Here is a 10,474-nt window from a genome sequence, read left to right on the forward strand (position 1 = left end):
AGATGTCTTTTATCGTCTTACGTAATATATTATTGATATAATGTATCTCGGCTATTGATATGGCTTTCACTATGAATACTATTCACATTTATCTATGGTCCTCAGCAGGTCATTATGATATATACATATCACATACGTGCTGCATGATGAAACAATCCCAGTTAGAGCTTCCCTTACCAAGATGGCCACTGATGGCTTTCTATGTAGCTGTACGCATGCGCGGAACAGCGTTTTATACCTTTATATTTTATAACTCCTTAGATGCATATATATTCTTATATCTTGCATCTAGAAAGCCATTAATATTATCTATCTATTATAATTAGGCTATTATATTTTTTATTCGTATATGTGCGCCGCTCCGTGCGATGCAATCATTACATACCTAGATTCCTGTACCAAAATGGCCACCGCGGGCTTCCAACTTATTATGCGTATGCGCGGAATAGCGCCCTAGACCAACAGTTATACGTCATAGAAAGGCACCGTTTTTCTCCCAAAGCACCGGAAACTATCGGGAACATGGATCCAAGGTATCACATGGCATTTGTTTTTACATTTTACACATTATATACACATGTGAACATTTATTGTTGTGTTTGCCAATTAGCACATAAGTTTTAATGTATACTGTGTTTCCAACCTTTATGAGGATGTTCATGTGTCTTATGTCACAATGTTGCATATTTGCATATTTTATTATCAATATTATGATTGTAATATTGTTTATTTTGATATTTCATTTTAATCACATGCTAATGAGATCATTTGTCTGGTCTCCATATATTTCACTTGTCTTGCACTGTTTGTATGCTTGAAAAAGGCTTCAGATGTAGAGCCGAAACGTTGCACAAGGGCTAATAAAAAGGCCATTTTTTTCATATCACTTGGAGTGCTGCCTATTTTTGGACAACTAAACCTAACTATAGTGATGGATCCCTAACGCTAAACCTAACTACGGTGACGGATTCCTGACGCTAAACTAACTAACTGTGACTGATTCCTGATGCTAAATTCCCTGACGCTATACCTGACGGTTACCTGACACTAACTAACCCTAATACTAAACTATCTGCTGACTTTCTAAATTGACTTTTTTTTTGTTTTTATTATATTTTATAAAGAAAATTAAAAAAAATAATCCTCAGGGACCAGGGAAATGTGGCCCTGAAGACTCAAAAGTGGTCAGTGATAGAGATCACTGACCAAAAGCGTGGGTGACAAGGGGAACACAAGGACAGGAGTGGGAAGTGGATACAAGTTGGTAAAAGCAAAGAAATACATGATATATTTGTTATTTTTTAACTGCTCTGCTCTGACTCTCTCCACAACCGCTCTCCTCGAACAGAGAGCGGTGCGGCAGGATCTGAGGTCAGAGCAGGAAATTACGTATGCGATCGCTGCTATTGGCCGGTCGTCACTAACTAACCAATAGCAGCGATCGCGAAGGCGGGACCACTATGATTGGTCCCTGCACACTGAGCTGTGATAGGCTAATAGCTGTGATAGCCTGTCGGGAACAGCAGGCATCACAGCTTGATAAAACGCCGGGGGAAAATGGCGATGCATTTTCCCCTGGACGTACTATTCCGGCGCATTTTTCCCCCATTTGTGCATTGGTGTTTCAGTGGGGTGCTCTTTGCAGAAATATTTACCGATCCGTGCATCACGTCGTTTTCGGGGTCCAGCATCGCCCACATGATCTTCATTCTGACCTGGTCTGGAATCCCTGTGCTTTTGAGAAAACGGGAACTCAGGCTCTCAATGCATTCCTATGGGAGCCAGAACAAATGCATTGTGAGCCTGAGTTCTGGTTTCCTCAAAAGCACAGTGATTCCAGACCAGGTCAGAATGTGATCACGTGGGCGGCGCTGGACCCAAAAGCTATGTAATGCAAGGATGGTTGTAAAGGATCTGCCAGGCACAGCTTCGGGGTTAACTCCCATAATTAATCAGTCAGCACCCGAATCTACATCCCTGAGACTGACTCCAGCTTCCACCACTCAGGCTGGCAGGCTTAGGAGTGGGAGAGCCTATCGCAAGCTGGCCAGACTCAGCTAGCTCCCGCCCTCGGTCTATTTAAGCCTGCCCTTCCTGTCCCTCGGTGCTTGTGATTCTTTTCGTGTGGTTTCCTGGCCCAGCTACAGCTCCTTCTATTTTGATCCTGCTCCATACAGACCCTGGCTTACTGACTACTCTTCTGCTCTTCGTTTTCTACCTCGCACACTCCTGGCTTTACTCGGCTCGTTCACCACTCTGGTTGCTCACGGTGTTGCCGTGGGCAACTGCCCCTTTCCCTTGCTTGTATTCCCTTGTATGTTTGTCGTGTTTGTCGTGCACTTACTGAGCGCAGGGACCGCCGCCCAGTTGTACCCCGTCGCCTAGGGCGGGTCGTTGCAAGTAGGCAGGGACAGAGTGGCGGGTAGACTAGGGCTCACTTGTCCGTTTCCCTACCCCCTGTCATTACATCGGTAAGTATTTCTGCACACAGCACCCCACTGAAACACAAGTGTACAAATGGAGGGAGAAATTTAAACAAAAATTAATTGTGGAGGTGCGCCTTTTACCGGAAATTTGGTGGCACTGTTGTTTATGTGGTGTTGTGCTGACGCTGTTCATTGATGGCAATGTTAACGGGGGCACGCTGACTGTGTAGTTAGTTTAGGCACTTAGTTATGGGGCTGTGACATGCATTTATTTACATTGAAAAAAATTCTAGTCACTGATCGTAGATAATTAAAAAACATACAAGTGTGTGCTTTATATTACGTCCTTGTTCCAAAGGTCCATTGATTTCTGAAGTGGAAAATATGTGCGTTAACCAGGATTGCCAACCTGATTCTTTTTTAAGGACGATTTATCCAAAAATCACGGACGGCCAACATTTTTCACGGACGAATTAGTATACCATAATAAATCAAAGTAATTTCTATAGCTTTGAAAATTGATCTGAACTTATCAGCAGCATGTAATGTAACCTCTGAAATTATTATAATTACAATCCCACATCTGTACAAGTTCCTAAAAATTCTAAAAAATCAAGGACACACCAATTTTTTTAAATGCAGCCAGTTTTATTGCAGGCATCCAATGCCATCAACAAGCTGGAACAAAGATGTCCGTCAATGTGAAGTTAAATATTTTAGGACGTTTTTCCAGCCCAATGGCGTTGCCCAAATCTGATGACCGGATCCAGGCACTGTAGACATCCGATGGCTCTGGTGTCCCATTCCTTGTAGGGAAAGATGATCACTTTTCTATGGTGGTATTGTGGTCACCTTTTATCTTACAGTTGATGAAAGATCTCACAGTGGCCCACCTACAATCTGATTTATTGGCCACAGCGTTTCTTTAGCAGTTCACTCAGTGTGGTCATGAATTCAGTGTGCTCCAGCTTTGGTATTTCCCTCCAGACAACTGGTTCCTGGGCCACAACGTTCTTCAGATCTGCGCTCTGTGCGGTGGTTCTTGCACTTTGCTCTTTCATATCAGCATCTGCGTTTTGGGCCTCGTTTGTTAGATCTTTTTTCGGTGTGGTGACAAATGCACTCAGGTCTAGCTTCGGAGCAGCCGGTATCTGGGCCATATCATTTTTAATATGTTTCTTCGGTGCGGTTTTAAATGCACTCAGGTCTAGCTTCGGAGCAGCTGGTATCTGGGCCACATCGATTATTGGACCTTTCTTTGGTGCAGTGGTAAATGCACTCAGGTCTAGCTTCGGAGCAGCCGGTATCTGGACCACATCAATTTTTGAATCTTTCTTTGGTGCGGTGGTAAATGCACTCAGGTCTAGCTTCGGAGCAGCCGGTATCTGGGCCACATCGATTTTTGGACCTTTCTTTGGTGCAGTGGTAAATGCACTCAGGTCTAGCTTCGGAGCAGCCGGTATCTGGGCCACATCGATTTTTGGACCTTTCTTTGGTGCAGTGGTAAATGCACTCAGGTCTAGCTTCAGAGCAGCCGGTATCTGGACCACATCAATTTTTGGATCTTTCTTTGGTGCAGTGGTAAATGCACTCAGGTCTAGCTTCGGAGCAGCCGGTATCTGGACCACATCAATTTTTGGATCATTCTTTGGTGCGGTGGTAAATGCACTCAGGTCTAGCTTCGGAGCAGCTGGTATCTGGACCACATCAATTTTTGGATCTTTCTTTGGTGCAGTGGTAAATGCACTCGGGTCTAGCTTCGGAGCAGCTAGTATTTGGCCCACATCGATTTTTGGATCTTTCTTTGGTGCGGTCATAAATGCACTCAGGTCAAGCTTCGGAGCAGCTGGTATCTGGACCACATCGATTTTTGGATCTTTCTTTGGTGCGGTCATAAATGCACTCAGGTCAAGCTTCGGAGCAGCTGGTATCTGGACCACATCGATTTTTATATCTTTCTTTGGTGCGGTGGTAAATGCACTCAGGTCTAGCTTCGGAGCAGCTGGTATTTGGCCCACATCTATTTTTGGATCTTTCTTTGGTGCGGTCATAAATGCACTCAGGTCAAGCTTCGGAGCAGCTGGTATCTGGACCACATCGATTTTTGGATCTTTCTTTGGTGCGGTGGTAAATGCACTCAGGTCTAGCTTCGGAGCAGCTGGTATCTGGGCCACATCGTTTTTTAGCTTTTCCTTTGGTGAGCTGGTATTTGCAGCTGGCTTTTCCACAACAACTTCCTTTAGCTCATCCTCCATTGGCTGTTGGTGCAATTTGTAGCTGTTTTTCTTACCACAGCATTTCTTTAGGAATTTTAGTGCAGTCATAAATGCACTCGGCTCTAGCTTCGGGGCAGCTGGTATGTGGGCCACATTGTTTTTTAGATCCTCGCTCGAAGCTGTGATTTTTACACTCGGCTCTTTCTTTGGAGCAGCCGGCTTCTCCACAACAACTTCCTTTAGCTCGCCCTCTGCTGGGTCCTGACGCACGAATTGGTGCAATTTGTAGATAAAATATATCAGGGCCCCCATCACAGCGAACAGGAAGGTGTCAAATACTGCCACAGCGGTGTAACCAAGGATTTCCTCCAGAGTGGCAGCTGGCAGGGGCACAGTAGGGGTGGTCACTGTCCAGAAATGAATAATAAATAATAGTGAGACTTTACATACAGTATACCAGACGAGGACATTCTAAACATGCTGGGAATTGTAGTTTCACAACAGTTAGGCTCCATGCACACGAACGTGCTTTTGCGGCCGCAAATCTCACGGAAATCCACGGGAAAATTGCGGCCCCATTCATTTCTATGGTCCTATGCACACCACCGTGTTTTCCATAGAAAATAATGGATGCGGCCATGTGCACAGCCCACAATTTGCGGGCGGCTTGCGGGTGACACTCCGGGGCAGGCCGACCCCAAAAATCATGGCCGTGCACATGGCTACGATTGTTTGCATGAGGCCTTAGATAGTCTTAAGTTAGAGACCATTTTTGCAGATCATTGACTTATACTTAGTAACAAAGCCCCCCCCCCCCATTAGAATATTTCCATTACCTGCTGATCTTCTAGTGACCCGACCCTCTAGATCACACGGGGCGACCGTCAGCAAAATCAGTAGCAAAACTCTTACATCCATCATCATCATCTCTTTACTCAAAACCCTCAAATATCTCCAGCACATCCCCTGCATTTTATAGTACTGGACAGGGTATTGTGCTGTCACTGGTATTGTGATGTCACAACAGTGTATTGTGATATCACTGGTATTGTGATGTCACCAACAGTGCAGAGTACTGATGATGTAATCTGGGCGAGGCCTGAGTGAAGGGCAGTGCATGCAGGGATAATGTGACTGCTCTCATGTTTTTAAAATGTTTTTCTTGGTTTTATATAAATCACAATAATTATATAATTCTGCTACTTTCTAATATGTTTTTCAAAATCTCTGCTTTCTGGCAGTGAATGGGAGCATTCTTGCTTACATTCAGAGGCTGAAAACCTGTACAGACCTAATACGTCTCAAAGCTGAGGGTTTGTTACATTTGTAGTCCATTTAGACAATCCTCTATGAGGTAAATACAGCAGCAGCACAAATTTCCCTCCTGTTCTGACAGTTTATTATATTAAGTCAGTGCATGTAAATAAAGAAGGTCTGTAGCTGTGGCTCAGGTCTGTATAATACACAATGTAGCTGCTAAAGAACCTCTTCTTAAAGAGAGAGGGAGTGTTATATGTCAATCATTAGCTGGCACAGAAGAAAGAAACTTCCTGCAAAAGCCATGTGAGACAGATAGGAAAAGATAGGCAGCGCCAATGTAGCGCCACTGATCTCTTGTAACAGAACCCCCCAAGTATAAATGCACATTACCTGCTGTTCTTCTAGTTACCAGACCTTCTACATCACATGGGGCGACAGTCAGCAAAATAAGCAGCAAAACTCTCACATCCATCATCATCATAATCATCATCTCCTTCTTCAAAACCCTCAACTGTCCCCAGCACATCCTTCACATTATGTAGGGCTGGACAGGGCATTGTGATGTCACTGGTATTGTGATGTCACTAACAGTTCTAGGTTCTGATAATTTCATCTGGGTGGGGCCTGAGTGACAGACCATGTGGGTGGTGTCGATGGGTTGAAAAAGCCCCAGGGCTGCCATAGCTATATGCCTATTAGGTCAGAAGCACGGCTTAATAGATTTTTTGTTTTTAATAGGTGGTGAAAAAAAAAGACACAGATATGGTATCGCTGCAATTGTAACTACCCTCGTAATAAAATTAACCAGTTATTTAATGTGCACGGATACCCGAAATAAAAAAAACGTGGAAAAACTATGGAAAAATTTATTTTATTTTCCATTTCCTCCTTTAATTTTTTTATTTTTATAAAACCTAATCAATTTATATCTTCCCTGAAAATGGTGATATTAAAAAAATATAATTCATCCTGCAAAAAACAAGCCCACATGCAACTTAGATGATGGAAAAATAAAAAAGTTAATGGCTCTCTGAATTCAGTGATGCAAAACCATTCGGCCACAATCGGCTCAGTAATGTAGGGGAGTAAACCCTGTAGTAATGAAGTTGTTAAGAAAAATTTCACAGAAAAAGTCATTTTTTTTTTTTTTCCAGATGAATCCGAAAAAGTAGATTCCACTTTTAAAGGGGAACTAAACTTCTGACAAACTTCTGACAAGTCATCGTGAGACCCCCACCAATCGCTAAAAAAAATGGCAGAAGCGCTCGTGTGAGCGCTCAGCTGCTTTGTGTCTGTTCGGCTTTTTCCGGAAATCAATGTATCGGAGTACAGGCTCAATAGAAAGTCTTTGAGCCCATTCACCGATACATTGATCTGCTGAAAAAGCCGAACAGAAACGAAGCAGCTGAGCGCTCACACGAGCACTTCTGCCATTTCGTTTTAGCGATTGGTGGGGTTCTCAGTGCTGTGACCCCCACTAATCAAAACTTCTGACGTGTCATTATGACACATCAGAAGTTTGTCAAACGTTTAGTTACCCTTTAACCCCTTCCCAACATTTGCCGTATGGGTGCGCCATGGAAAGCTATGATTTCCCGCAAATGTCCGTATCCATACGCCAAATGTTTGGCACCGGCTCAGAAGCTGAGCCGGTACCATCATCGTCGGATCTCAGCTGAATCTTACATCCGTTTTTTTACAAAAAACATAAAAAAGGTAAAAAACTATACCAGAGTTTCTGTTTTTTGGTCACTTTGCCCTACAAATATTGGAATAAAAAGTGATCAAAAAGTCGCACATATCCAAAAATGGTACCTATAAAAACTATAGCTTGTCTCGCAAAAAACAAGCCCTCATACAGCTCCGTCGCCAAAAATTGAAAAAGTTATTGTTCTCACAACTTGGCGATTGAAAAAATACATTCTTTTTACAAAAGTAATTTTATTGTGCAAAAAGTTGTAAAACATAACAAAAGTTCTATAAATTAGGTATCGCCGGAATTGTACTGACCCGCAGAATAAAGTTAACATGTAATTTATAACGCATGGTGAATGCTGTATAAATAAAACTAAAAAAGCTGTGCCAAAAAATAGGATAAAAGGTGATCAAAAGTCGCATGTACCCCAAAATGATACCAATAATCGTTACAGCTCGTCCCGCAAAAAAACAGCCCTCATACCACTACGTTTATGAAAAAATAAAATTAGTTATGGCTCCAATAAGTCAGGAAATAAAAAATATGCATTTGTGCTCGAGGGGAACATTTCTTCTGTTTCAAGAGGCAATTTATCAAGGACCTAAAATTAGGGAACCAGGAAGGGGAGGGCCCAAACATATCCGCTGGAAGCGAGTGCGCCCTTATTATACCAGGACAACACTTTACCAGCAAAATTCCCCAAACTGCAAAGGTACGGAGTGTGGACCAAAAGGGGCATAAGAAAGGACGCCATATATCAGTGCAATGAGCACAGACGAATAGCACAGACGATTAAAATTTCCAGCCAGTATTAGTTTAGCAGACGCTCTATTAACACTCTCTCTGCATGCTTGCCGAACCTTAGCCCCGTTTGATCCCCTGAGGACGCTGTGTTAACAGCGAAACATGTCGGGGGGGGGGGGGGGGGGGCTAAGGTTTATTAGCCCCGTTTGATCCCCTGAGGACGCTGTGTTAACAGAGATACATGTCGGGGGGGGGGGGGGGGGGGGGGCTATACTTTATCTTTTAAACAGCCAGATCCTGTTAGCAATCCGAGCACGCTCATTACGACAGTCTGAGGCTGAGCAGTCTGCAGCTGCTGGCCCAACAAATTCAATTCACTCTCACTCTGTCCGGCAAGCATGCAGAGAGAGTGTTAATAGAGCGTCTGCTAAACTAATACTGGCTGGAAATTTTAATCGTCTGTGCTATTCGTCTGTGCTCATTGCATATGTCCCTATGGACATCTTTAGTGGTAAAATAATAAGAGTTATATTTTAATTCAACATATTTGTTAGTGGCTGGGAAATTTGGCTTCGCAGTGTGCTTCCTGCACATTCGTTCCCCTTTGTATTCGCTACTTGCCTGCCAACCACTAGGGTCCCCTCTTTATTTTAATTATATACATCAGTGCGACACCGGCCTGTGCAGAAAGGATTGCTTCACAGCGTAACACACATCTATGGATTATTTTATCGTTTTTTTACCCCATTATTATACCACCTGACTATGCCCCTGGTGTACTCTGCCCAGCTTACATGTACCCCCACATTATAAATGGAAACACCAGTAATACTCAAACGAATCTACTACCAAGCAAAATCCGCTCTCCAAAAGCCAAATGGCGCTCTCTCCCATCTGAGCCCTACAGTGTGCCCAAACAGCAGTTTCCTTCCACATATATGGCATCGTCATACCTGGGAGAACCCTTTTAACAATTTTTGGGGTGTGTGTCTCCAGTGGCATAAGCTGGGCATGACATATTTCCCACTGAAATGGCATATCTAGGGAAAGATATAATTTTTTTAATTTGCACCATCCGCAGCGCATTCATTTATGGAAAAGACCTGTGGGGTGAAAATGCTCACTACACCCCTTAATAAATGCCTTGAGGGTGCAGTTTCCAAATGGGGTAACTTCTCAGGGGTTTCTTTTTATTATTTCACATCTGAGCCTCTGCAATTGTGAACCAATACTTTGTAAATCGCCAAATTAGGCCTTAATTTTGCATGGTACGCTTTCACTCCTGAGCCTGGTCGAATGTCCAGGCAAAAGATTAGGGCAACATGTAGGGTGCTTCTAAAACCGGGAAACACCGCATAATAATTAGAGAGCTGTCTTGTTATGGTGGCACAAGCTGGGTACCACATATTGGCATATCTATGGAAAAAAATCCCATTTTCACTCTGCAACATCGGATGCACACTAATTTCTACAAAACACCTGCAGGGTTAACATGCTCACTACACCACTAGGTAAATGCAATGAGGGGTGTAGTTTCCAAAATGGTGTCACTTCTAGGGGGTTTCCACTGTTTTGGTCCCACAGGCGCCCAGAAACCAATCTAGCAAAATCTGCACTCCAAATGGCGCTCCTTCCCTTCTGAGCCCTGCCGTGTGCCCAAACAGCAGTTTATGACCACATATGGGGTATTGCCGTACTCGGGACAAATTGCTTTACAAATGTTGGGTTATTTTTTTCCTTTATTTGTTGAGAAAACTAAAAATTTTGCTCTAATTCTAATTTTGCCCAATTCTAATAAATTCTATGAAACATTTATGGGGTCACAATGCTTACTACACCCCTAGATGAATTCCTCAAGGGGTGTAGTTCCTAAATGGAGTCACTTTTTGGTAGTTTTCATTGTTTTGTCCCCTCAGGGGCTTTGCAAATGTGACATGGCCTCCGCAAACCATTCCTGCTAAATGTGAACTCCAAAAGCCAAATGGTGCTCCATCCCTTCTGAGCCCTGCCGTGTGTCCAAACAGCCATTTATTACCACATGTGGGGTACTGTTTTACTCGGGAGAAATTGCTTTACAAATTTTGCAGTGCTTTTTCTCCTTCAGTCTTTGTGGAAAAGGAGAAAAAATTAGC

General features: G+C 43.2%; 1 protein-coding gene across 1 annotated transcript; it reads right to left on the reverse strand.

The window, feature by feature from the left end:
* Positions 1-3,331: 3,331 nt before the first annotated feature.
* Positions 3,332-6,705, reverse strand: LOC142750555 (uncharacterized). The gene is made up of 2 exons (XM_075859552.1): positions 6,293-6,705; positions 3,332-5,049 (listed from the first exon to the last, which is right to left on the reverse strand). The coding sequence occupies exons 1-2, from the start codon at positions 6,426-6,428 to the stop codon at positions 3,332-3,334; spliced, it is 1,854 nt and encodes a 617-aa protein (XP_075715667.1). The 5' UTR covers positions 6,429-6,705.
* Positions 6,706-10,474: the final 3,769 nt, after the last annotated feature.

Source organism: Rhinoderma darwinii, chromosome 3 (genome assembly GCF_050947455.1).
Source record: "Rhinoderma darwinii isolate aRhiDar2 chromosome 3, aRhiDar2.hap1, whole genome shotgun sequence".
NCBI classification, from domain to species: domain Eukaryota; kingdom Metazoa; phylum Chordata; class Amphibia; order Anura; family Rhinodermatidae; genus Rhinoderma; species Rhinoderma darwinii.